At 52.0% G+C, this 27,334-nt stretch overlaps 1 protein-coding gene across 31 annotated transcripts in view; it reads left to right on the top strand.

Annotated features, from left to right (window-relative positions):
* Window positions 1-25,220, top strand: part of PPP6R3 (protein phosphatase 6 regulatory subunit 3) — a 135,793-nt gene extending 110,573 nt beyond the window's left edge. For 10 of the 31 annotated variants that reach the window (XM_027045550.2, XM_053202819.1, XM_053202816.1 and 7 more), the window contains 10 exons: window positions 4,098-4,195; window positions 6,025-6,079; window positions 6,987-7,117; window positions 12,286-12,407; window positions 14,832-14,985; window positions 16,420-16,526; window positions 17,968-18,118; window positions 20,185-20,202; window positions 20,470-20,589; window positions 21,223-21,490. In XM_027045550.2, the coding sequence (XP_026901351.1) occupies window positions 4,098-4,195; window positions 6,025-6,079; window positions 6,987-7,117; window positions 12,286-12,407; window positions 14,832-14,985; window positions 16,420-16,526; window positions 17,968-18,118; window positions 20,185-20,202; window positions 20,470-20,589; window positions 21,223-21,328 (1,062 nt within the window). In that variant the 3' untranslated portion in view covers window positions 21,329-21,490. Of the gene's footprint in view, window positions 1-4,097; window positions 4,196-6,024; window positions 6,080-6,986; window positions 7,118-12,285; window positions 12,408-14,831; window positions 14,986-16,419; window positions 16,527-17,967; window positions 18,119-20,184; window positions 20,203-20,469; window positions 20,590-21,222; window positions 21,491-23,702 lie in introns of those variants that run through there. The other 21 variants (XM_053202820.1, XM_053202817.1, XM_027045539.2 and 18 more) reach the window with 10 other exon arrangements.
* The last annotated feature ends 2,114 nt before the right edge of the window (window positions 25,221-27,334 follow it).

The raw sequence follows: 27,334 nt of genomic DNA, 5'->3' as shown, positions 1-27,334 counted from the left end.
GTACCTGACGTGGGAGCTAACGGCACAAGCCCCTCTTTCAAGGCACCAGCTCCTCAGACGGACAGATGGTGCCAGGACCCCATCTTGGCACCGAGTTGCTTTGGTGTCGGGGGGGGGGGGGGGCGGGGGGAGGTTGACATAGCCCCCTTCCTACCCGGCACTGAATGTTCGCTTGGCTTCTTTTTTCTTAGCCTTTAAGCCTCATCTTTTCCCAGGGCCAGGATGAGGCTGCTTGTGGCTCTGCCGACCCCGTGTTTGGGCCTCCCAGTAGGCTGTCCTGCTGTGGTCAGGGCGGTTACTAAGTCAGGTTCACATTCACATTTACAGAACAGGTCTGGAGTGGGTTTTCAGCGCTAGGCTGGCTTCTCCGTTGATTCTTAACGCTCCTGCCCTTCGGAAGCCAGCCTCCCGGGGTTAGGGGCAGGGGCGGCCAGCCCACAGGGGGGGCTGTTGAGCAGCAGGGGCCTTCTTGTAGAGACAGCAGCCCCTCGCTGCCACCCTCGTGCCTTGCCGGTGCACCCAGGGTCCCCACCTGGCCCACTGTGAGCCTTGGTGCCTACAGGCCCTTCTTCCTTGACCCCAGAGTTCTCCGGCCTGGCGGTAGCCTCTCTGCCCCTACGGAAGCATCTGGAGAGTCCTGAAACCGGCCACCCAGCCTGGTGTGAACTCCAGCGCTACGCATTGCTCGCCCCTGCAGTGAAGCTCTGTGGTATAAAGTGTAAATTATCAAGGTGCTTCCGAACCTGTTGGGGAATCGCTTTAAGAAAGAGAATGCCCTCAACCTACGTGTAGATAAGCTGATGCCCTCGGAACTTGAGGCGGCTGATTTAATCTTAGGGAGTGCTTATTACAGTTAGGTATCTGGAAAGTGGGTCTCCTTCTCGTGAAATCTGATTCCATGGCTGTTCTGGGGAGGACGTTGTCTGACGTCTTTTTGGTTTGACTGACTGCTGATGTGCACATGAGGCAATCCCAGACACAAAACCGCCTTCCTGACAAAGCTCTCCACAGGCTCCCGTTCCTGTGGCTTTTATCCACTTCATGGAACCCTCTAAAAGTGGGAAAAATAATTCTTCTCTGCCGGACAAGCCTCTAGTAAACACTTCTTTGCATGCTTGAGTGACAAATCAGCTGGATCATTTTGAAAGTAAGAAATATGTTCCAAACTATTTTTTTTTTAATTTGAGACAACCAGCATAGATAAATTTAAGAATTTTATGCAGGTCTCCATGATAGAATATTAGTTTATGTATATTAGTTTCAATGTCTCATTCACATTTAAAGTGAGGTTTCGTGTTGCTATAAAGTCCTGAGTATAGAGAGCTTAGGGCAGGTCAGGTCATTTAATAAGGTCCCTTGACCGTGTCACTCACCTGTGGGCCATGTCTGGCTCAGGGGGTGCTTCACAGGAAGTTTTGTGAATTCACAGCGTTTTGTGAATGCCGGCAGTCTGGCTGTGCCTTCTGGCCCTTCTGATTTCCTAACCTCTGGTGTTTGACTCTAACTTCCTCTGAATCTGACAGAGGTGTGGAGTGTGAGGAGGCCCTCTCCCTGCTGTGTCTGGAGAACTGGGGCTGAGGGCCACAGACGGGCTCCAGAGACCAGGCGGGCGCCTCCCGCTCCCAGGCCCGTGCAGGGCGGCGGTGGGGAGAGGAGGCAAGGCAGGAACTTGCTGTCACTCCGGCGGCGCCTCCAAAGAGATCTGCTTAATAAAGCGGTAGACTCACTTCTCGTTGACTTCAACAGTCCCCGGCTTTGGCCGGGATGACAGTTCTAGGCAGTGTGGGGTTTGTGTTTTGTTTTTTGGTTTTTTAATAATTAAGTTCTCAGTAATGACACAGCCGTACGGTGCTTCCCAGACTTGGATTTCTCCAAGTCCAGAGCACTTTTTATGTGACTTTAAGTACAATACAGTAACAGTTTTCACTTAGGTGGGTTTAGTACACATTAGTAGCTTTATTAGCAAAAATCGTGTCTGAAACTTGGAAGTTCTTTGCGAATCTGCATCTTCATAGAAGCTGTAAGAGACTTAGAACTAATGAGGACCAGGGAGGTTTGTTTCCTTTTCCCCTAAGTTTCTGCATAGAGGTTACTTGGGTCCGTCAGTGGCTATACGTGTCTCCCTAGGGACATGAACGACTAGACAGGGAGACAGACAGACGATGCAAATATGGGTGGACACACGTATATCTGTACATACGTACGCGTATTCACATACATACACTTCTAATACATTCAGTGTCTGCGTGCTGTCTATGAAGCATTTAAAGGAACACTTTTCGGTTTTATGAACCCCAAAACGTCATAGTCCAAAGTCCAAAGGCACAAAAAAGTTAAAGGGAGAAAAAAGAAACAGACCAACTGGGGAGGGACCTTCTCCCTTGTGTGGCCAAGTTTCTAATGTGTAAATAAACTCAGAGCCCGGCTTCTGCCCCCTGCTTGGAAGAATGACTTCATGATTCTTTACATCTTTGAAGGCACCACACGTCCCATTTTACCTTAGAAGACACGAGGGCGCAATTCAGCAGAATCCGTTTCTTTCTTTTGGGTTTAACGGGTGTGAGTGCTACGTGTCCTATTTTTCATTCACGTGTCCAAGCTCAGCCCGGCCTTCCAGAACTTGTCTCTGCCCTTCTGCGTTCACCCGCAACTCACTCAGCCCTGGCGCACCTTACCAAATGCGCCGCCGTGAGGCTGGCCCCCCGCCCCGTGTCACATAGTGTCCCCTCCATGGGCAGGAAAGGGGACAGCATGGAAGGGCGTGAGTGAGCACGGGGGGGGGGGGGGGTGGCGGGGAGAGAGGTCTCTCAAGTTAGAGAAAAGTGAAGTTTCAGGTTCTCAGCAAACTAGATAACCGCTTTTTTCGGACCTGAGGAAAAGTTGCCTTCCAAAGCCAAATATAAGGTTTATTTTTTAATCACCTTCGATTTGGATTATCCATGCCATAATTCCCTGCCACCCGCACGAGTGATCAGGAGGGAGCAGAAGAGGCGTTTCTGCAGCAGGTGCCCGCGGGGTGGAACCTCCGGGCGCTGCTCAAAAGGAGAACCGGGGAGAATTGGGTTTCAGGCCGTGGGAGCCGCCTCCCTCCCCAGCACGTGGCTTCTGGCGAGATGCCTGTGGTCCAGCTCCCGGCCTGCAGGCGAGGGCTTTCCCGTCTGTCCGGAGCAAGTCCACGAGGCGCGCACACACTGTTCTCCGTCAGCCTCCATGCCTGGTTCGGGGTGGCGTGCGGGGTGCCGCTCGCTGTCCTCGTCCTTTACTCCTGCTTCAGAACATAGGACACCTTCGCCGGTTTCTCTTGTTCTGCTGGGCCTCCTTGTTGTTTTAAATCAGAACCTCAGCGTTCTCGTGAAGTCCGTTTTAACCTTCCCCCGTTTGCCACCTAAGAAAGCCCAAGTGAGCCTGGGGCTCTCTAGAAGGTAGGAGACAGAATGGGCTCCTCTGTGGACCCTGCAGTTGTAGCTTTTCAGCCGGGTGTCGGGTCAGCGTTAAGACTTTATCCTGTCTCTGAGGTAGGTAGGGTAGAAGCTACTTTGATACTCTTCCCGGCCTCTGAGACCCAAGTCTTTTTCTTAAAGAGAACGAAGTGTCCCCGAACGTTGTGTGTTGTAGGCTGGCAGCTTTGATTACTGGTTGTGTTTTCCCCTGGTGCGGTGTCACTGTAGTGGGGGGGGGGGGAGGGGGAGGGGAGGAGGGGCGGAGGGAGGGCGGTGGGTCACCACTTACTGGATCTTAGGTTAAGGTTGGTTGTGTGCAGAGGTGATTGATGCATCTTATAATTTCAGACTGTCACCTGTCACTTGATCACCTCTTCGAACTGGACTTAACCCAGACCTGTCTCTAAAGATAATTTGCAATAGAGGACAGAGTGGTCATTAACATTTCCTGCAGTGACATGTGCATTCGAATTCCAAACATGTCCTCTTTTGGGTAAATTGTGTCTGAAATTATTTGATTGTTTTTAGAAAAACACACCAACTTCTTAAGCCCTAAGGCTATGTAAATAAGATGGTTTCTGGAACACAGGTGGGCAGATAGTGTATAGAATGTCATTAGAATCATTGTATCACTGTCACTGGCCCTGGGGCTGCCAGGCCTTTTCTGATTATCAGATGCAACAAATGACGTCCAATTTTATTGACCAGTTTGGCTTCAACGATGAGAAGTTTGCGGATCAAGATGACATTGGCAAGTGAGTATATCTTCCTGTCCCCCCGTCTCGTGCGCTCCTGTTTTTTGTGAGCCGGGGTTCCCGGGACTTGTGCGCGTTCACGGGCTGGGATGAGCCTGCCCCCACGAGGTGCCCCTGTGGTCCCAGCCTGTCGGGCCCTGAAGCAGCCGGGGGTGGGGGGGCGGGGGGGCTGAGGGCCGCGGGGCTCTTTCTCACAGGGGCTTGTCGCTGTGTATGCTGAGCTTTGCTCACGAGCTCTGGTTGCTGCTTGGCCCACAACCCCCTCCCCGACCCCGCCGACGGCTGTGCCAGGTAGCGGCCCCCAGGGTGGTGAGTCCCTGCTGTAGTTGGCGGGTGGGAGTGGACCCGGAAGCCTCCCAGCAGGGGCTCCCCACGTGTGTCCTCCCCAGCCCGCTCACCATGAGGCCGGCCGGGTGTCCCGTAGGCGCCGGGCAGGCAGAGCGCTCATGTGGGCGAGGGAAGCGGGGGGCACGGGAGTGGGAAGGATTGGTACCATACCAAACCAGTGAGTGACAGATGTGCGGGCGATCCACGGAATGAAAACAAAGGGTCTAGCATCTGGCCCGGGGAAGGGAGAGGTGTTCATAAGTAAAGTATTTACGAGGAGGGTCATAGCTCATCGAGAACAGAGGTGAGGACCAAACGGCTGCTGTCACGGGGCACTGCCTGATGATGCTCGTCAGGACCCGGCGTCCGGGTGGCTCGTCACTAGCAGTTAGGTGCTCGTGGTTCAGTGACGCAGCCGGCAGAGCCGTCTCCTGTCCCGAGCTGCAGTTTGTGGCATGTGAGAAGCTGAAGGCCCCCGGCACGGTCCAGCTGTACCATACAGCACGCTGTGTTAGCGCAGCGGACGGAGGCTTCCCTGTAAACAGAGCAAGAGTTCAAGGCTGCCAGCTGCCCCAAGCGTCAGCTCATTTGGATGCAACATGAGCAAGGACTGCCCCCGTGGTGGTTGTGTCTGTACTGCAGAAGCGCTCGCACCAGAGCCCACGGGCTCCCCGCGCGGCATCTCGGCGCTTGCCCGTCTCCGCTCTCACTAATGTTACCTGTTAGGAATCCAGTCCCTTTAAAATGTATATTGGGTGCTTGGAGTAATGATTGATTAGAACAGATCTGTTAAGAATTATACTGACTTTAGGGCACCTGGGTGGCTCAGTCGGTTAAGGGTCCGACTCTTAATTTCAGCCCAGATGATGATTTCACAGTCCCGAGATGGAGCCCCGCCTTGGGCTCCAAGCTGGCCACGAGCCTGCTTAAGATTCCGCCCCTCTGCCCCTCCCCTGCTCACCCTCTTTCTCCAAAACAATAAGAATCTTACTTCCTCAAGAAATTATGTTTCACAGGCTATGAGTTCTTTCACCCCTACCTTCCTGCCGATCATGCCATATGTTAGGATTTGGGGGGTGTCTATTCTGTGTATGAATTTGGCCATCCCGGGAGAAAGATGAGTGTGTGAGAGCTGACAGCCCTTGGGTACTTTTTTTGGGTACCTGTTTTGACTGTTTTCTTCTTTCCAAATAACCTTTTTCTTGGTTGTGTAAGTATGGCCCGTGGAACCATGGTTGTTGCCGTGGATGTTAAAGATCTTTTATGGAAAGGCTTCGAGGGTGGGTTCATTCTGTCTTACAAGGCATCCATCCCTGCCTTTCCATCCCTTCTTCATACCGAGGGAAGAGGCATCATTTAATGCAAGTAGGTTTTTGCTTTAGTTTTACCTGTGGAGATTTTCATGGTTAGGGTAACTGTTTTAAATGTGGAAGACGTTGTAAATAATGTTTCTGTCCGTCCGTAGGCAATTAACTACTCCTGTACGTACATTTTGTTTACAGTGTTTCTTTCGATCGGGTGTCAGACATCAACTTTACTCTGAATACAAATGAAAGCGTAAGTATTAAATGTTTCTTCTCCTTAGCAACACGGTATACGAGAGGTGGACAGTGGGGCCTGGGGTTTGTCCCAGCCTGGGCGTGGATGCCGCGTGCGCTGGGACCTTCCGCGCCCCAGGACCCTTCATCTTAGGCTGGTATCACTTCACCCACCCGTGTCACCTGCGTGGTTCCTGTGGGGATGTGAGCTTGCAACCCTGGTTTAAGATGTGGCGGGGCTGCTAAAACCGGGTCACTTGTGATCGATTGCAGGCTAGACTCCAGAGAGTGCATTTTGACTCGAGCCAGATGCCTTTTATTCCAGATGTATGTCACCGGGAGAGAAACTTGGGCTAGATCAGGGCCAGCTTGTCATCCCCAGGCAGGGCTCAGACACCAAGTTGGCCCTGTCGGCAAATGATGCGGGATTGGTGTCATTTGAGTGGGCACGGTCCTGATTTTTCTGTTGATTGACACGAGGGACCGCTGGCTTATTGGCTGATGTGATGAGGTAGAAGGTCCTGACTGGGCTGTTGCTGTTACCGTCACTGCCGCTTAGCTGGTAAAAGCGGAGGAAACGCGGGTTGCTTTGTTGTCAGGGCGGATCTGGGACTGCATCTCGGGGGGGGGGGGGGGGGGGGGGCGGGGGGCAGGGAGGCTCTTGGAGGGAACGCGGTGCTTCTCCGGGTGAGGGGAGTCCGGGGAGACCGTGTAGGCTTCTGTGGGGGCCAGTTTTGAATCGAGTCTTTGGAGGGGGAGCTTTCTGTGGTTCCGCAAAAGCTGGCGTTGCGTGCTGTTAACGTTTCGTCTTGGTGTGCGTGACAGACACTGTGTTTTAAAGGAAGTTTGCGTTGGTAACTTGGTGGAGAAAATAACTTGATTTTCAAGTTTGTTTTGTTATTTTTCACTCTCTCACTTCTATTTAGGGAAATATTGCCTTGTTTGAAGCATGTTGTAAGGAAAGAATCCAGCAGTTTGACGATGGCGGCTCCGATGAGGAAGACATCTGGGAGGAAAAGCACATCGCGTTCGCTCCGGAATCCCAGAGACGGTCCAGGTGAGGGGTTTGTTACGGTGGCCGTGGTCCCCAGGCGGAGAGCCGGGGGTGGTTGGGAGACGCACGTCGGATCCTCGGCGGATGCACGTATGGGACCTAGAGACCGGTGCTTCTGTCGTGGTCAGAAATGCCCTTGTCAGCTGACGCGAGGTGGCGCCAGTCTGCCCGTGTCCCGTGTGACAGGAGTGCGGACGAGTCAAGGTGATGAACGGGAAAATGCAGGGAGCGTTTAGACGTAGTTCGAGAAGCGTCGTGGCGCGGCCTCTTCTGAACGGGAGGCAGTGCCGAGGAACGTAGCGAACGGCGCTCGGGGTCGATGCCCCCTCACCACTAACGTCCGCGGAAGCGGAGTTCTGTATGGTTGCCTCCGAAAGACTGAAGGTTTCCCCAGGGGCGGGAAAAGCTGTCTCTACAAGTTAGTCTAGCTTGGGGAGATGGGCTCCTGCCAGCGGGGGCCCTTTGGGGTCAGTCCAGTTGGGTTTTTTCCTGTCTAATTTGTTTGTCGCTCCGGCACGAGAACACGGAGTTCTTGTTATCCGAGTAGCCATCGCCAGCATCCTCGTAGTCGGGGGAATAGCAGCGGAACTCTCCTGTTTCTTTCATGTATTTTTAAGAGGTAATGTGTCCACCTGGCAGACAATTCGAAGAAAACAGAACGTACGGTGAAAAGTACAACCCCTCCCACCCCTGCGGCCCCCATTTCTTCCTCTTGCTGGGTAGAGGGCACCAGCATCCCTGCGCTTTCTCCGCGCGCACCGGCAGCTGTCGTGTCTCTAAGGAAGCGCACTGCTTCGGGTTACAGAAGACCCACCTGTCGCTTAAACACAGCGACGGTGTATTTGTCTCGTGATCCACAGCTGTGTAAGGTCATTAAACCTGGCGGCTTTCCTCATGCCCACTCTGTCACCGTCTGCGTGTTGCCTTGTTACTTTGTAATGACCAGGTAGCTGCAGCTCCAGGACCAGGAAGCAAAGACAGAGATCTTCACGGTGATTTTGTTTGTTTGTGTTTGTTTGTTTTGTTTTTAAGATAAAGCCCCAAACTTGTCTGTCACCATCTCACTATGAAATTCTGGGCCTCGTGTTGAGTGAATTCACTGAATGGCCATTGCCTACTGCTGTTCACCTTGTGATGGCAGACGGTCCTCACACCTTGGAGCAGTCGCACCCCAGCGGGGCACCCTCTGTAGAGAGCGTAGAGAATCGAGTATGGCGGTGAAGGTAGCATCCTAGAGGACAGGACAGTTGATACCCAGAGGGAGCACAGGATGATGAGAAAAGGCAACTTTTTATTATTTAACAGCTCTGTTGAGGTGTCATCGACGTACAGAAAACTTGTCTATTTAAATCATACGGTGTACCAAGTTTGGACACAGGAATACATCCATGACACCGTCATCTCAATCAAGATCATGAACTTATCCATCACCCGCAGAAGTTTCCTCCTGCCCTTTTCTATTGCCTTCCCCCATCTGCTTTTTGTTCCTTTAGAATAATTTGTGTTTCTAGAGTTTTGTGTACGTCACATTGCACATTATATAATTTATGTTGCTTCTTCCACTCGGCATAACTATTGTGAGAGTCATTCATGTTGGGTGATGCGTCAACAGCTCATTCTGTTTTACGGTTGAGAAGTGTTCCATTAAATGGACGTACTACCCACCGAATGGGTGGCTGTGTTTATCCATGTGCCTGATAATGGACATCTGGGTTTCTAGTTTTGGGCTATGGTAGCACTTGAGGGTAGACGGGTAAGTTATGGTTATATATTGTAAACCCTGAAGCAGCCACTAAGCAATAAAAACAGAGTTATAGTTAATAAGCCAACAAAGGAAATTAAATCATAAAAAATACCTAAAAAGAGAACAAAACAATAAAGGCAACTGAGACCCACAGAAAACTAATAACAGTGTGATAATATTAAACGTAGGCAACCGTATCAGGATTCGTTAAATGCTATTAAACATATGATCTCATAACCCTAGTTAAAATGAAGGGATTTCAGATCGGATAAAAAAATAAGGTCTAACATATGCTGCATCTGAGAAAGAAATATAAAGACACAAACAGGCTGGAAAAAAAGAGGGTCTGCATATTTAAAAAAAAAAAATTTTTTTTAACATTTATTCATTTTTAAGAGAGAGATGGAGCATGAGCAGGGGCGGGGCAGAGGGAGAGGGAGACACAGAATCCAAAGCAGGCTCCAGGCTCTGAGCTGCCAGCACAGGGCCCGACACGGGGCTCGAACTCGCGGACTTCGAGATCGTGACCTGAGCTGAAGTCGGACGCCTAACCGACTGAGCCACCCAGGCGCCCCTACATATTTAATAGTAAAGCGGATTTCAGAGGAAAAGCATAAAGAAAAGGTCATAAGGGGTCAGATCTTCAGGAGATCGTAACGATTCTAAATGCCTACACACCTGTTAACAGAGCTTCAGAATATGTGGGGCAGAAACTGGTGAAGCGGCAAAGAGAGGCAGACAAACTGTGGTTACCATCACACGCGTCTACACTCCTCTGTCAGTAGTTGACCACAGGCAGAAATCAGAGACGCGGACCACCGTCAGCACGGCCCCGCCGGACATGTGCAAGGCACTTCAGGCAGCAGCAGCACCAGAGGCCCTACTGTCCGGTGCATGTGAGATATTTATGCCAAGAGAAATCCTATTCAGGCCATAAAGCAAGTCTCAGTAAGTTCCTAAGATTTCAAGTCCTGCAAAAGCATGTTCTCTGACTCCGGTGGAATTCAGTTAGAAGTCAGTCACAGAAAGATCTCTGGAAAATCCCTAAATACATGGAAACTAAATAACAAGTGGGTTAATGAGGAAGTCAAAGGGGGAGTGACCAGACTGTCCTAGTGCTGTTTTTATGCACAAGTAGAGACCTCTCCAGGCCATGACCTTGGCTTCCACCTTAGGAAACAGAAAGACAGTAGACGAAATCATTGCGACTTAAAGTCATCCTCTGAGAAGCTTGAGGAGTTGGTGCCCCTCCAGACAGAGCAGTCAAGAGAAGCAGGGGATACACGGTACTACCACCAGGAACGACAGCAGTGACACCACAACGTACTAAGGGCATGCCGTGACTGACTGTGCCGATAAATCTGACCCTGAGGCAGACGATCTTTAAAGACCCAGACTACCAAAGCTTTCCTGCCCCCCAAGAAAGATAAGTGGAATAGTCCTGTATCTATGAAAGTTGAATTTTTAGTTTAAAACTTCCTACATAAAACACAAAAAACTCTGGGCCCAGGTGGCTTCTCTGGTGGATTCTACCAGACGTTTCAGGAATGACACCAGGTTTATACAAAAGCTTCTAGAAAATTGAAAAGGAGAATCTAGTGCTCATGTCATTTCTAAGAGGCCACATCAGTGTGACGTGACACCAGAGCTGACATCACATGTCATGACAAGAAATGTGACTGCGTTATTCTCGTTAACGTGGATGCAGAAATGCCTTTCAAGGTTTCAGTCAATAAAGGCAACAATAATACATCATGACCAAATAAAGTCTATTCCAGAATTACAGAGTTGGTTTAATATTTGAAAATCAATCGGTAAGCGTGTGGCTGAACCGAACGTTTATACCTGATAAGAATTCTTAGCAAACTGGAGGTAGAATTTCCTTAACCTGCTTAAAGCTTCTACAGTAAACCTACGGCTTGGTAGGTTAAAAAGTGGTAAAAAGTGAACAGTGTCCCCCTAAGACCAGGAACCAGACAAAAGAGGTCTCCTCTTACCATGGCTTTTCGCTATTGTTGCTGAGGCTTCTAGCCAGTGCAGTTGGTCAAGAAAAGGAAATAAAAGCCGTCTAGATTGGAAAGGAAAGGGTAAAATTATCTTTATTCACAGACAGCAGTCACTGTCAGTGTAGAAAAATTTGTTGGAATCTACGAAAAGGCTACCAGAACAGTTCAGTGGGTTTGGCATGATCGCACAGCACAAGTGGGTTTGGCATGATCGATCAGTATAATCGTACTTCTCTGTACCGCAGCAGACAGTTGGAATTGAGGTCACTAAACAGTCCTATTGATAGTAGCATCAGAATATTGAATATATAAGGGTAACTGACAAGATGTGCAAGGCTTGGACACTGAAAATCACAAGACAGCTGAGAGAAATCCAGAATTGATAGATGTTTATGATTTGGAACTCAGTATTGTTCACATGCCATTTCTCCCCAGATTGATCTAGAGTCAGTGCAATCTCAAGTAAAATGATAATAGGCTTTTTGGTAACTGTCGACAAGCTGGCACTTAAATTCGTAAAGAAATGCAAAACAACCTTCATAACACCGAATTGGAGCACCGGCAGCACCTGATTTCAGAACACAGTAACCGCGACAGTGGCCATTAAGACGGAGTAGATCGGGGGACGGAATAGAGTATAAATTATTAGATACGGTGACAGCTGACTTTTGACGGAGGTGCAAGGGCAGTTCGGTGGAGAAAGGATAGTCTGTTGAACAAACAGTTCTGGAATGGGTGAACATCTGTCTGTGCCTCTTACCATATGTACACGTGGACTCGGAGTGGATCTTAAACCTGAATGTGACACATCAGGCTGTAAAACTTCTACAGAAAATCCTTGTGACCTTGGGTTAGGGCAAGATTTCTGAGGTCCGACACCAAAAGCACCTGCACGAAAGGAAATTGTCATAAGCTCAAGTGCGTCAAAATTAAGCGCTTCTACTCTTGTGACCGCACTAGTAACAGGAAGCGATGGTGCGTGGATTCGGGAGGATACCTGCAAGTCACATGTCTGACGTGGGGCGTCTGTGCGGGGCATGTAAAGGATTCTTGGGGCCCTATGGTAATGACAGCCTGGTTTTTAAACTGCTGAAGGTGGGAAAACACCCTCGAGGAATGATACGTGGGTAGTAGGTAGGTCGGCATGTGAACAGCAGCTCAACACCTTGGCCGTGACGGCAGTGCCACGGTGAGCGGCATTTGCATCCTGTTAGAAGCCACCCACGTGTTGATGCACAGGGGCCAGCGGGACAGCTGAGAGCAGGGTTAGGCAGCATGTTCACGAAGGCAAGAATGATCCAGAAAAAGTGCATGTGATTTTTTCTTATTGGATGACCTTCAGAATTTTCTGGATTTAGCTGGTGACTGATAGGCATCATTAAATATTTTAGTCTTTCCTCCTCCCCCCCCCCCCCCCCCAGCTCGGGGAGTACAGACAGTGAAGAAAGTACAGACTCCGAAGAAGAAGACGGAGCGAAACAAGACTTGTTTGAGCCCAGTGGTGCCAGTACGGAGGATAAAATGGAGGTAGACTTGAATGAACGTAAGTCGTCTTCCTTCTGTATTCGTCTCTGTGTGTTGAAAACCGGTGTATTTTAAAACTAGGCGCCCTGGCCTACAGGATGGGAGTTAGGTTGAAAGTGCGTCCTCTGAGTCCGCTAGGAGGTTTAAGTGTCAAGGATGGGGGCTGAGGGAAGGAGCTGGCTGTCCCTCTGAGGATGGGGCGTCTCCTGCGGTATGGATGCCCTCTGTGTGGGTCTGGCTGGAGGGCACAGCACACTGGGAGCTCCAGCCTCTGGGTGCCTGGCAGGAAGGGAGACCACGTAGATTATGAAGAGATGAGGAAGTGCTGTGTTTGTGGGATCAGCAGGGACGATCCTGAAGGGGACACCTTAAAGCTGAAATGATTGGAAATGGGTCCTTTGGTTTATTTATGAAGCCTGTGACCCTTGAACTTGTCCCGCCTTGGTGCTTATCTATGTCCTACTTGCAAAGAAGACTTGCGTTAGCTGGCCTATACAAAAATACCGTTGACTTCTGAAAGTTCAGGTTAATCTTTACGTGAGAGAGCCATATGGATTGACACTGGGGCTTTCCTCGGGGCTGACAGTGCCCCTGTTCCCCAGGAAGGCCTCTGTGTACTCAGTTCTGGAGGCCGAACCCCAGCTCTGGGCTTCGGGGGGACCGCAGCACCCCAGCGCCGGGGACCTTAGCGGTAGCCAGCACACCCCCACGGCGCAGACCCAGCGAGCGAGAGAGGGTTGGTCTCTCCTCTCCTTGCTTTCCCAGCTCACCATCTTCAGGAGGAAGCAGTGGGCTTTTCTGTCTATAGCTCAGTTAGAATCCACACGCCTTTATCAGGTTCCAACTGTGTGCCCGGGTACGGGACAGCACACAGTCCGCGTCCCGGAGCTCGGTCTCCTGAGGAAATGGGGAGACTGCCGTAGACTCTGGGGAGCTCATCTGGGAAGGTCACTTCTGTGTAGCCTAAAGCGTGGTGTGCAATGAGAGCAAAGACACAGAGACCTCGTGTCGCCCCAGGGGACACATCTCTGAGGAGGCGGCGTCGAAACAGACCTGCAGGTTGGGTGCGGACTGCTGGTGGGCAGCACAGGGAGGATGGGTTAAAGGATATAAACACGAGCAGCCAGGTGAAGAGAGAGGTCAGGACGTGGTCGGGAAGGGTCCGAAGCACAGAATCTTCTGTTCCCCTCGAGTGTGGCAGGTACCGCCTTCTGTGCACCAGCCCCGAGGCTCTGAACCCAAGTCTGAGTGTTTATGGACCCTTCTTTGGGGCCGCGTGTTGATTAAGTCACCGGCCCTTCGTGATTTGCTCCATTCCTAGGAGGCTGGGCTGTGGGGTGGGGGCTGGAAGTTGCAGCCCTCTGACCCCCGGCTGGTTCCCCTGGCAACCAGCCCACCCTGAGGCTCCCCAGGAGTCCCCAGCCGGACAGATCTGTAGCACACAGAAAGACTCGGATTCCAAGGGCTTGGGGGTGCGCTGTGCCTTCTGTGTGTGCTGACGACAGGGCACTGCGTGTGGGGAGGCTGTTAGAAGTGTGAAGTGGGGCCACACCTGACTTGGGAAGCATTGAAAGTCTCCAATTTGTGGCAGCGGAATGGCCAGCATACTGATACTGCTGCTTTCGTTTTTTAACTTTGTTTTGGAATCACTTTGGATTTACGGCAAAGCTGCAGAGATTGTGCAGGGAGTGGCTGTGCACCGTCATCCTCCCAATGTTACTATAGTCTTGGTACATTTGTCAGAAGTAAGAAATTAGCATCTTCTTTTAGATGTAGCTTTATGTCCTTGTGTGTTTTTGTTTTGTTTTTTTTTTCTTCCCACGGTAGTTGTTAGTTGTTCGTTTATCAAGAGAAGCTACTTCATACCCCAGTGTTCGTGTTTCCAAGTTCGGGAACACAGGTCAGTGACAGACTTCCATGGAAGCCAGCCCAAAGAGACTCTTCACATTCCAACATCGCTTTGCACTCTGAAAGATACCAGCCACCTTCATCTCCTCAAAATCTTTCATGGAATCGTGATTTCCGTAGATATCTGCATATACCTTCTTTCTTGTTTCGGCCACAGCAAACTTCTAGAACGCTGCAACCCCCAGGGTACAGCAAATGCTCCCGCAGTATGAAATTGCAGACGCTTGGCCAGAAGGCCTCGCATCTGAGGGTTCAACAGAGCACCGGAAGTCATGGTAGCTGTTCCCAACCCCAACCTCAAATCCGGCGTCCTTCCGTTCCTAACTGGGACAGAAGTGGCCTTGTGTGGTATTTCTATGGGGAAAAGCAATCTTAGAAATAAGAGTTGAAATAAGAAGTAAGAATCGCCCTCCGCGGGATTGTCCCGTCCCCACCACTCTGGTCCATATTATCGTTGCGCGTCTTTTTTGAGACATCTTGTATTCCGTTAAACTACTGAACTATTCTCAAAATGAAATTCCTCCCCTCTTTTCAGCACCCAACTGGTCAGCCAACTTTGATGTCCCCATGGAGACGACCCACGGTGCTCCTTTAGATTCTGTAGGGTCTGATGTCTGGAGCACAGAGGAGCCAATGCCAACTAAGGAGACGGGCTGGGCTTCTTTCTCGGAGTTCACGTCTTCCCTGAGGTGAGTGCCCGTGTGCCAGCTCCCTAAACCTTTCCCCTGGAGAACTGGGGGTGGCGTGCCAGCTGCTGACACCGTTTGTGAAGGTCATGCCTGACACAAGGTTACGAACTGGTGTGGTGGAGACGGCAACGAGTTACAAGGAGACCAGCCTCATCCTCCTTCCTCTCATCCAGGATGAGCTGGGAAAGGCAGTTGCCTGGGAAGGTGTGGCCCCAGGAGGTTACGTAGCAGGGCGCCGACAGAGATGCCGTCTGCAGGCGCCCGTCTGGCCCCACCGAGCTATCGGGAAACAGGGTTGAGGAGAATGGGAGCAAGGTGGAGCCCAGGGACTCCTGACAGGTGCCTCTGTGCAGAGCGCTGCCTAATGGTGCAAAATGTGTCTTCAGGTGAAAGATAACGTCAACTTGTATGTCGCTTGTAGTTAGTCTGATACTTAGGGGCGTGAAATCAGGGGCGTGAAAGGTAGGGCCGTCCTTCTTGTTACTTGTAGCGTTCTTCACGACAGCACCCTGTCATTTCATAGTTTTCCTGAACAGTTTTGTCCGCATTTGAGTATTAACTATGGATTTCAGGCCTTATTAGGCCTAGTTTGATTTGCTAAACATGGTTTTACTTTGTCTACTGAGGGGAAAAAAACAGTCTCCACCGCCCCATTTGAAAGACTTTGTGGCTTTCCCTGCTCTAACGGGTAGCGGTAACTGCAGACCAGAGGACAGGCTGTTAGCAGCTGCGGGTATGCCACCCTCGGCAGACCGCAGAGCTGGCTGAACCCACACGGCTTTACAGCGGCGGTTGTGCCAGCGGGAAGTTCGCGTTCACACGTAAAAGGGAGATTTGTGGGCAGACGTCCCCAGGGCGTCGCAAGTTATTTCACTGGCTCTGCCCTCGCACCGCACCGGGCCGCCGCCTTTCCGCCTCTGGCCGCGTGTGTGACGGGAGGTTAGGTGCCCTGGGCTACTTGGCATGTTGTTGAAGCAGCGTGCTCGCCTTTAACCCTGTGCACAAGTCATACCGCCTCTTGAAGTATCCCCAAGGCCCTGAGGCGGTTTGGCTCGAGGTAAAAGTAGGGACTTTGGTGAAAATGACACCACGGGTGCAGCTGGTGCCACACAGGGCGAGCCCCTGCCTTCCCAGCCCTGCGGGCCTGGCGATCACGCGGAGGATGCAGGACTGGTGCGTTTTGAACCTTCCCTGCGCACCTCTGGGAAGTCCCTGAGCTACTGTCCTGCTGCTTTGGCGGAATGTTTCCCTGCCCACGCTCGTCGACCTTCAGGCAGCGCACTTGTCTGCACTTAGACCTCTGTGTCGGCGGAGTCTGTAACCGACCGCCCGTGTCGCCCCAGCGAAGCCTGGATGTTCAGAGGGTTTTGTGAATAATGGTAACTGAGGGCTGCTTCCCACTGCTAACGAACTGACTTTTCTCTTTTCTAAAAGTACTAAAGATTCTCTAAGGAGTAATTCTCCAGTGGAGATGGAAACCAGCACTGAACCGATGGACCCTCTGGCTCCCAGTGTTGCCGCCCTGGGAGTGCAGCCGGAAGGTGGGTGCGGAGAACAGGGCACGAGCCTGCATGCCCACCGGCCGCTCGTGCCAGGGCTGTTCGGGCTTTAACTCTGTGCTTAGTGTTCTAGATCTAGTTTTTTCCGTCCACATAATAGGTTTGGGCTCAAGGGCCGATAGGAGTCAGGAAATCGGGATGGTAGGTCTGACGTCCACGGGCCAAGTGCTGAAGAGAAACGATGTGTTCGTTCCAGAGCCGAGCGCGTTGATCCTAGAAGGCGTAAGGGATCTGAGTTGTCAGTTACTCAGTCCTGTCAATGTGCAGAAATGGAAACAGGCCCAGAGAAGAAGAGCCCAGTTAGCCTGCAGAACCCAGTGTGAATGAGATCGGAATTAGTCACGTGTGTTTTCAGGACCAGCTGGTGCCCAGTTCTTTAGTCACTTGGAGTTTGCTTTGCTGGAGCCCGTGTGTGTGTCCAGGCACGTTTCAGGCCGTAAGGCTGTTCATTTCCTTCTCACCTTTATGAACAGTTGAAATGGGTCCAGTGGATTGTCACATTATTCAAGCTGTACACGCTGTTCCTTGCAGAGGCCCTGAGCTCTTTTCAGCCTGGCGAACAGGGCTTGGGAGGAGGTTGGTGGGAGGGGGGGTGCGAGGAGTTAGTATGTGGAAGGAAAAAAGAAGTAGATCCTTAGAACAAGAAGTGAGGACACGGGGGGTGGGGCCCAAGAACCAAGGGGTGGGAAAAGTAATAAAACTAGTAACTAATACTGGATTTATTTGTTCTGCTTTTAAATAGTTTATATAGATGATCTCATTTTATCCCTCAGCAGTTTTGCACGTGGGTTTAGTTACCCCCATTTTACATATAAGAAAAGTCTTGCCCTAGGGTTCTTTAGCTAGTAAGTGGTAAGGCCGGGGTTTGAATTCAGCAGGTCTGACCACAGAGCCCAGGCTCATAACCAATATAGCGTATAGCTCCCTATTACAGAACAAAGAAATGATCCACGAGGAACCACAGGAAAGTAACTTAGGAAAAGAAAAAAGGACCCAGTCGGACCCAATTGAAAATAGGACCCAACTGAAAGAGAGAATGAGAACAGTACCCTGAATAAACTGGCTCCTCGGTACTTGTGGGCTAAAGCGGGCGAATATATGTGGCTGCCTAGAGTGCTCTCTGCTGTGAACTGGAGCGTCCAGCTGGGAAAGCCGGCTGGGAGAGGTTGGGCGTGTGGGTAGGTGCTGAGCTGGGAAGGCCAGAGGGGGCCCGTGGTCCTGAAGAGGGCCTGCAGGACGTCTCCCTAGTGGGCAGTTTTCAGAAGCCCGTGCCCGTCAAGAACTGGCCGAGGCGGCAGCCAGCAAACAGTCTCTTTCTTTTCCAAGCAGTAGCTGGAACACCGGGTGGCTGGGTCTGCACGGAAAGCGGGGCCCCGTTCTTGTTGGTTTTGGTCCGTGTGACCATCAGCTGTGTTGCTTTCAGCTCCAGGCAGCGTAGCCATGGAGGCCAGCTCTGACGGAGAGGAGGACACAGAAAGTTCAGACAAGGTAACTGAGACAGTGATGAACGGCGGCATGAAGGAAACTCTCAGCCTCACTGTAGATGCCAAGACAGAAACCGCAGTCTTCAAAAGGTAACCAGGGCTGGATCACGCTGGCAGCTTCAGGTTGTGGGAGGACGGCGGGGGGGAAACCTCAAATGTTAGCATCTTTAATTTGATTCCAATGTGGGTTCAGACATTGGCCGGACCTCTTCCCAGCTTCTCTGTTGAGCCCAATAAATCTAAACGAAGACATGGAGAGTTTGGGGTCCCCAAGTGCCTTTTTCTCTCTCTCTGTGATGCTCAGAAGACTGTGGATTAAGTCTAGTGGGTTCTAAATAGAGGAGTATAGGAAATGGACATTTCTGTAGTCACGGTAGAAATTGACGCGCATATGGGCTCCAGAGGGTCAGTGTCGTGCATGCACATCACTTTCTCCAGACACAAGTGCAGCCGTGAGAATTCAGTAGCGAAATGGTAGCTTAAGAAACATTTTGGACATTAACCGCACTTTTAAATTCATGGAGCAAAACAGGGATCCTAATGGAAAATCAAAACGGAAAACTGAAAGTCACAAACACTTCCGTCAAAACTTGTGTGCTGCAGCGGCATCCGCGCTTGCCGCTGTGGCCTCTGCGCTCCGCTGAGCCTTTCGGATCGGAAGGGGCGCTTCCCGCCTCATTCGGAGGTCGCTGCAAAACACACAGCAGGCACGAGAAGGGACGTGGACTTTCCATGTGAGCGTATATGCACACAACTTTAAAGTTAGAAGCTAGCGGGGGCGTCCGGGTGGCTCAGTCGGTTAAGCATCCGACTTCGGCTCAGGTCGTGAGCTCACAGTCCGTGGGTTCGAGCCACGTGTCAGGCTCCATGCTGAGCATGGAGCCTGCTTACGATTTTCTCGGCTCTCACTCTCTTCACCCCTCCCCCCTGCTCGCACTCTCTTTCTCTAGAGTAAATTTTTTAAAAAATCGGTAGCCTTTCTCTGCATCAGTAATAAGCAGCCAGGACCCATCATAAAAGGCATTCATCAACTACATCAAGTTTAAGATAATTCCCGAGTAATTGAACCCACGTATCTAGAGAGAGTTGGGAAGAACTGATAAACGCAGTCCCAGAAGAAGTGGACACATGGAGGCCACGGCGGCGAGGACGGCAGCACTGTGCGTAGAGGCCCGGGGCAGAGGACAGTTGGGCATCGGGTCGTTGTGAGAAGCCAGGTGGAATTGGGAGGTGCACGCACCGGGGCACTGTGCCACCATCGCCAGAACACGTGATCTTCCCAGCATGAGTCCACAGCAGTACAGCGAGGTGGCCCGTTCCTCGCCAGTCACGTGCCGCAGGCCATGACTGCATTTTACGAGAACGGCAGTAACACGCGGTGAGCACATCAGGATAGTTGCTTTCGTGAGGATGGGGTGGGGGGGTGCGGATAAAGAAGAGTAAGCAACCAGGTGGGTCGGGTGACTCTTTAGACTTTAGGCCGATTTCCTCCTTATAGGTTGCCTCTACCCTCCCGAAAGCCACCGAAGAAAATCATCCCAAATTGGGTTTTTCGTAAGCAAGTGCAAGACAGGACTCAGCTCTCAGAATGCCGGCCCTTCCCGGAGGGAACCGCCAGCTGCCCTTTAGCTTATGTGGGTGCCAAAATTATGGCGTCAGAATGGGAAGTCCGGACAGGATAGGCCGCAGTCTGCTTGTCCAGCCCCCAGAGAGCCACAGCACTTGCTACTTACCTTCCTCCGCCAGAAGCCACCGAAGGGGTAGAGAACCCTGCCAGTATCTCGCCCGCCCAAGCCCCGTGACCCCTTCGGAGCCGCTTTCGCCTGTCGTGGCCACCCTTCTCGCCTCTCTGCCTTCGCGGTGCTCCTCGAGGAGCTCCATCCCACTGCAGGCCCCCGGTCCCCGGCTCACGTGACGGGGGCAGCAAGCCGACCGGGGTCTCTCCGGCCGACCGTGTGATGCTGGGCTGGGCCCCGAAAGCAAAGTGCCGTAACTAAAGACTCATTCCTTCAAACAGGTTCATTTGACACCTCCACCGAGTCTGCAGTTCTGCTTATGTGCAGTCGTGGACACATCCCCCCCCCACATTCCTCATTTATAGGAGTATTCTGAAACTCTTGTACGTTTCTTTTTCTGTTTTGCACACTGGGCCTCAGAGTGTTGAAATCCTATCGGTACGTATGGTAACACGGGCCGTTCTCGATCCGACACCAGCCGCATTACGTCATCCTTCCTCCGGTTCCCTCCTGTGTGTGGTCCTTTCCGTCCGTGATTTCCCAGTCACCGTCTGTGGTCCCTGTGGCCCCTCCCCCGAGCATGCTCAACCCCAGGGCTCTACTCCGTGGCAGCCGTGACTTCCAGGGTCATTGCATGTACCTGCATCCTCCCCCCGAGCTGGCAGCCCGGGCATCTAATGCTGTCTGTCATCCTCTTTACTGCAGCGAGGAAGGAAAACTGTCTACCTCTCAAGATGCTGCTTGTAAAGATGTGGAGGAGAGCCCTGAGACAGCAGAGGCGAAGTCTGCGGGTCCCCGGCCCCCCAGCAGTAGCCCAGAGCAGAGGTAACTCCCCGCTTCCTGGGACCTGCCCAGGCCCTGCTCTGGCTGTGGCTCTTGTCTCCTGGGAGCTGGGAGGAAGGTTGGCATCCAGGGCTGGGGACACAGGAGGGGTCCTTACAGGTGTCCTCAGGCATTCAGTGACTTAGCACGGTGACATTTTCTCAGGCCACATCTAGGCAGGGTGCCTGAGTCAAGGTCTTAGATCAGCTTACCTCCTTACTCCAAAAGCTAAAAAGCTGACTGGTTTTTGGAGATTCAGTAACATCACTGGCTCTTTAAAACGTTACTGGGAATGGAAAGGTCTTGGATGCTGGCATACCTTCCCCCTTACACTTTTTTTTTTTTGAGGACATGTTAAGTTGAGGCTGATATTGAGCCCTTCTGGGTTTGGGGTCCCTAGGCTATGGCAGCCAAAGTTCTCATTGGGTCCACCAGCCACGGGCAGCACCTGGTGCCCCTTTTCCCACGATCACGCATATGTGACACATGGGGAGAGCCTTCCGGGAGGCCCTTTTATAAACGTAGCTAAATATTCTTAACTCTTAGATGATTCCCTGTACGGTTTTTGTTTTTGCAAAATAGTTGTCTTGCTTAAGCCAGAGCTGAGTGATTTGGAATGTGGTGTTTTCTTTCTAGTCACCTTTTGCTTAGACTGAGCCAGTGGTCTGAAGGGATAGGCCAAGCCAAAGCCTCAGCCGCCGAGGGCCGGCGCCCCGGCCCGTACGCACGGCCTCGCAGGTAGAGCAAGGGCGGCCTCCGATTGCTCCAGAGCTCGCACAAGAAGAGGACTTGCCCTTGGACCACAAGGAACTTTGCTCAGCACTTCCCAGAGTTAACTTTTTTGGTTATATACATCTAAGTTTGTACATTCCTTCCATAAGGAATAAAGTAACCTTTAAAGCCATTTCAGAGAAGTTGTACTTTCCCCCTCGCCAGACCCCCACCCCCCAAGTCTTCGTCATTTTCGGGGTAGTGGGACCAGCGGGGGCCAGCAGGGGGCGCGCTCTGTTCACTGGTCGGCAGACCTGTAGCGTAGCAAACCACCCTGCTTTGGTTTCTCTCCTGCGAATGACAGCACGAGGGTTTGCTTTTATGATTAAAAAAAGCCTTTGGGGCGTATAAAACAGATGAGTTACAAGAACTCTTTGAGCATGTTGGCTCTCGTGCGGGCCGTGGGAGGAGGCAGAGTGACTCTCCAGCCCCGAGGGACCCAGCCCCGGCTGTGCAAGCGTCTGGGCAGGTCACCTGTTTTGCCTGGGGTTTCCGGGTTAGGTCTTTTCAAGGTATTTTGTAGGATCTTACCCCTCGCCAGTTATGTCCCCTCCCTCCTGCTACTTACACATTCCCTTCTACGAGAACTGCTTCGAAGGCCGGGTCGTCCAGGTCTGCTCCCATTCAGACTAGTCGCTTCGGGAGCCTCTTGGTTTCTCGGGCACAAGTGTTACAGGAGGCTCTGGGGTCATTTCCTTGGATCTCTGGAGCGCAGATTATCTGCCTCCGGGGAACCCACCTAGAAACACCTGGTGCGAAGAGCCCTGCCTGTCCGTCTGCCGGACTCGGGTGGCGGGGTGGGGCGGGGCGGGGGGAGGTGGGGAGAGGGGCACTGGGGAGGGCTGGCGGAAGAAGACCAGGGCGTCCCTTGTGCCCGTGCACTCATCTGTTTGTCCTTCCTCCATCCAACACACGTGAGTGTGGCAGCCATTGGTCTAGGCCTGAGGGTGAAGCAGTAGGTTGACAGGCGCCCGGGTGACATAGGGACGTGTAGAAAGAGGTGCCGCTGAAGAATCGGGAAAGCTGGATGAGATCAGGAGTCCTGCTTAGATGGGGCGGTGGAGGAAGGCCGCTGAGAAGGTGGCGTTGAGCTGCCGTGATGGCAGGGAGAAGGTAAGTCGTCCGACGCGTCACATCTGTGCCCTGAGTGATGTGTGGCAGCGTTGGAGGTAAAGAGAGCCGTCGGGACTCTCCGTGTGCCCTGTTCCCCACACGGTTCCCGTCACAGCTGGGCGTGATGCTCCCTTGGGGTGACAGGGGCGCACCGCCACGGGATTTAATCGGTAACTCCTGTCCGTCAAGCACGTGCGACTCCTGTGCTGGCCAGCGCGCCAGGCACTTTGCACGCATCCTGTCTCCCCCACCTCCGGGGCACTTGCCCCGCCGCCCCCCCCCCCCCCCCCTTTCCCAGAGGGAGAAGCTGAGCTGAGAGAGGTTAGAAAACGCGCTGGAGGCCCTGCAGCCTGTGAGCCGTGACGGCAGGGTCCGTACCATCGTGTCTCTGAGGCACGGAGACTCCTTGAATGTGAGCAGCGTGTGTCTCTCGCGGAGCCGGCTTCTGGGCTCTCTGTCACCACTAGCAGGTGTCTGGAGCCTTGGGCTCGTGAGCCGCAAGCCGGTCCCGAGGCACCTGTGTGCTTCCCCGGGCATCTCTTAGCCCCCTTTCCCGAGCCTGCGCTGCAAAGTTCTGGAAACACGGCCAAGACTGACACGTTTGGCCCGTCGTTTTGGCAGGAACGTGGGGTTTGTGTGTCCGCCGCCACGTTGTCCAGCCTCCCCTCTTCTGTGCGCTCGGCCTCAGCCTCACGCTTGCCCGGCAGAAGCACGTTTGTGAAAGTGCACGCCTGTTTTCCAGAGCTGGCCTGTTTACGAGCTTTTTCCCCCCTCTTTCGGTAGGAGAATCCTGTTTTTCAAGTGAAATTTTATGTGGGTTCTCCTACGTGGAACACGTAAACAGGTGTTTGGAAGGAGGAATGAGCAAGGGGCTCATGACGGGTCCGGGAGCAACAGTCTGAAAGCGGCCGAGCTAGGCCACACCTGTGCCCCTGGGAGGCTGAGGCGGGACGGCTTCACAGAGCCCCTCCCTGCCGCAGCCCTGCCTGGGTGCCCGTTCAGCACCGCAGAGGGGAAGCTAGAAGCTGTTCAGTTAGGCTTCCTGGAGGTTTGTGTCTGTGAAGCAGTCCATTAAATACCCGCCTCCCCGCCAGTGCCAGGCCTTGCGCTGGGCGTTGGGTAAACTTGGGAAAGGAAACATCCCCGCCCTCGGGGAGCTAAACGGAAGTTTTTCACGAACCGTCTCACGTTTCCGCCTTGAGTGCCTCAAATGTCTGTCTCTTCCCCCGCAGGACTGACCAGCCAAGCACGCCAGGCGACACGTCGGTCAATGGCCCCGTATGATGAGTGACCTCCGCTGCCGACTGAGGGCTGCGCGTCGCCACCGTTCGGGGCCCCTGGAGACTTCACCTGGAGCCCGCCCAGCCGCCACTGCTGCACTCGCTCTGCAAGGGATCAGGACCAGCAACCTTTCTATTCTAGATTCTAAGACATTGTACAGAGAAATCCAGAAGTGTAAAAATATTGCACATTGACAAATACCAAGAATTTTTGCGTATGTTTATATTGTATTGTTCTAAATAATGGGTAGCCTGTGAAATACGATCTTGCCACCCGTGTAATAATGGCAGTAATACTGTAGTTCAAATGGCTGTAAGAATAGTTTTATAAAAGTGAATACACAGATCTATTGTATTTGAAACATAACTATTTGACAATTATTAGTGTGACCAAAGTATTAGGCAGTTTTCGTACATTTTTCACCTTGTACAAAATTCTGAATTCATTTCCCTTCCAGGCTGGCGAGGAGTCGTAGGGTTGAAATGCCCTCTGAGTGTTATTTTGGTTGGTCTGACTTACAAACGTGATTTTGAATAAGAAATATTTGGTGTTCTTTTTATAACCAGCTTTCGATTGGTAACTGTTTTCTGTATTGTTTTAAACGGATCAAAAAATGTAAGTCTATGGGTAGAGATTAAGTATTTATTGCTACAGCTTAGTTGATAAATCGATGTTATTGGAAAGCCATATGTTCTGTTAAAGTCTCGTTTGCTTGAAATGGTTATTCCTACAGGTGAGACACTAGACTGTTTGGAGTGTACCTGGCTTGTGGTTTGAGTTATTTCGTTTTTCGTTTTTGTTTCTGTTTTTTGTTTTGTTTTAGTAGTTCCTCCGCCTTTTAACCCATTCACCAAAATTTACCTTGTTAACAAGCATCACCAGTGAACATTTCCGAGCAGTTTGCGTATTTAACGAACCTACATCCTGCGAGGCAGGTCAGTTGGAGAATGCTCGTGCTGCTGATGGGTTAGAGCGCGTCCATTTCACAGGCTGGTATTCTAAAACCAGAAATCAAAACCTGGCACCTAAGCATGGTGATTGTTTTCCTGTACCTTGTGAGGTTTTCACTCGTAAATTCTAAACCAGTGTATTTTTTTTTTTAGGACTGGTTTGTGTATATATATAGTGATTATGGATACTAATTCAGTGTAATTTATAATTTTCTATGTCAATATAAAGATACATCACAGCCTTCTCAAACAGCTGAAGCAATATATTGTATATTGCCGTATCGTCTGGGGAAAGGGTTCAGTTACTTCACCTCTTGCACTTTTAGACGCAGATCAGTTTTTCATTTCTGTAATAGAAAATTATTCACGTATTTTTACATCATTTGTTTTTCCTGACCAGTATTTAAAACCAAAAGGATATTCTGAATAATGGCCAACGATTTTTTTAGAACTAGCATCCCAAGCAGCGTGCCTAAACATTACATTGCATATGGAAATAAAAAAGAATCAAATGTTGAATGCCTTATTTCTTATTTACTTTTCCATTGTAAATGGTGTCAAAACTCTGTGTGAGGCTTACCGAGGCCGACCCAGCGCTCCGGGACCGTGGGGTCGGCAGCGCGCCCGGGACGGATGGCGGGGGTGCTGTACCTGGCCTTGGCGCACCTCCTCAGGAACCCTTGCTGCCGTGAGCTCCTCTCCGAAGAGACTGTCCTCGTGCGTTCTCCTCCGGAACCCAGCACCGCCAGAGGACAGGCTCCTTCCACTTGTCTCAAGGACGCGGACTCCCGGGGACGGCCGACGGACGGTCCGCGATGGTCCCGCCAGCCGCCGACAGGGCTCGGCCGCCTCCGCGCGGTTGGCTTCTCCACCGCACCCCAAGGTAACACACCGTTTCGTCCCACCTACTGCCGATGAAAGAGCGACTCGAGGTTTTTCTCTGGAGTGGCGTTCTGTTAGCTCGTTTGACGTGGCAGGGAGGACACAAGGGTGGAAAGAGGCAAGCGTGCTGGGGGCGCCAGCCCGAGGGCCAGGAGCGAGTCCGCTCTCGTGTAGTCTCTAACTTCTGTGTATTGGCCGTACCGAATCGCGAGCCTAACAGATGTCTATAATACAGTACCTGTATTAAAGATAACTGCGGCAAAAATAAAGCCTGATTCGTTGTTTCTAGAAATCTCCTCTTGTGCCTCGCTTGGGCTTTAATAAGCAGACAAGGTGTGTAATGGGCGGGGCCTCCTGACCGCGTACCAGGTCCCGAGGGAGGAGTGTGCCGTCCGCAGGGCCTACCGCTGTAAGCCAGGCACCCCGAACCGAACCGTCCGCGAGCGGCGCACGGGGGCCCAGTAAGTATACTTCCGCAGACGGAGACTCCCCGCCAGCTCTGGTCTTTAGGTGGTTCACCTGGTCCTGGGACGCCTCACTGTCTCCGTGGATTGTGCTTCTCCGGGCCACGTGGTTGGTCTCCCTCCCTACCGGTAACTCCGCTGGTAAAATTCTCAGGTGCCCCATCATGAGGTTTAAAACGTGGTGCTACTTTTCAGCCTCTCCTTTTTCACTCGCCTTCCACCTGTCTGCGCCAACAGGCGTGGCTGTTGCCCGAGCCAGCCACCACGACCCTCTGTGCTGGGCCGCGCACGCCCGGACCCTGTGGGCATCGTGCTGGGTGACCAAGGGCACCGGCTCTGGGGCCAGGGGCTTGTGATTGCGTCCCGCCGAACCCTCTCGTAATGACTGTCTCTCCATCTTTCCCCGCCAGGTGGAACTCGACAGGGACACGTTTTCAGGCTGAGAAGTAGCTAGAATAGTTCTTTGCCTCACGGTAGGTGCTTCAGAATCGTTAGTGTTACTTCTCGACCCCATGATGTCACACACTAACCTTCCTAAGTCCTGGCTCCGAGCCTGTTTTATTGAAACCCTGTGCCTCCTGAAAACCCGAGCGCCTTCGCTCCGGTCAGATGGGCTGAATTAGTCCTCTGCTTCAGGGTCAGCTGCATCCAGCAGCAGCTGCGTTCACGGGTGGGTTTCCTGGAGCACAGCTGTGGCCGTGTGTTCACGCACTGTCGATGGCCACGTGTGCACTGAGGGAGAGTGGAGGGGTTAACGCTGCCTCGCTCGCTGCATAGCCTGCGTTCGTTGTGCACTCTGGTGCCACTTCCTTGTTTGGCTCCCACCCCCATCCACGTGGATCCCTTTCCTGTCATTAATTCTCAGCAGTCCGCGTATGCTGGCTTCTTTTGCCCTTGCCATCTCTGCCAGTTAGTTTTTCAGGGTTTACCTAAAACACGGGTGCCATGGTGCTGGTTTTGGTCACCCCAGATCTGTCCTAAATGCTTTACAGGCAAGGACAGGGGCGCCTGGGTGGCTGACTTCGTCTCGGGTCACGATCTCATGGTTCGCGGGTTCGAGCCCTGCGTCGGCTTCTGCGCTGACCATGTGGAGCCTGCGTGGGATTCTCTCTCTCCCTCTTCTCTGCCCCTCCCCTGCTCATGCTGTCTGTCTCAAATAAATAAAACTTTTAAAAAGTTACTAAAAAATAAAAGACGCTCCTGGTCAAAGCCTTTTGGTTAGGCTTTTCTTGGAATTTGACAGTTTGATTTCAAAGTAGACGACAGACGGAGACCAGCTGCGTGGAA

Source organism: Acinonyx jubatus, chromosome D1 (assembly GCF_027475565.1).
Source record: "Acinonyx jubatus isolate Ajub_Pintada_27869175 chromosome D1, VMU_Ajub_asm_v1.0, whole genome shotgun sequence".
NCBI classification, from domain to species: domain Eukaryota; kingdom Metazoa; phylum Chordata; class Mammalia; order Carnivora; family Felidae; genus Acinonyx; species Acinonyx jubatus.
This window is presented reverse-complemented; position numbering and strand designations above follow the sequence as displayed.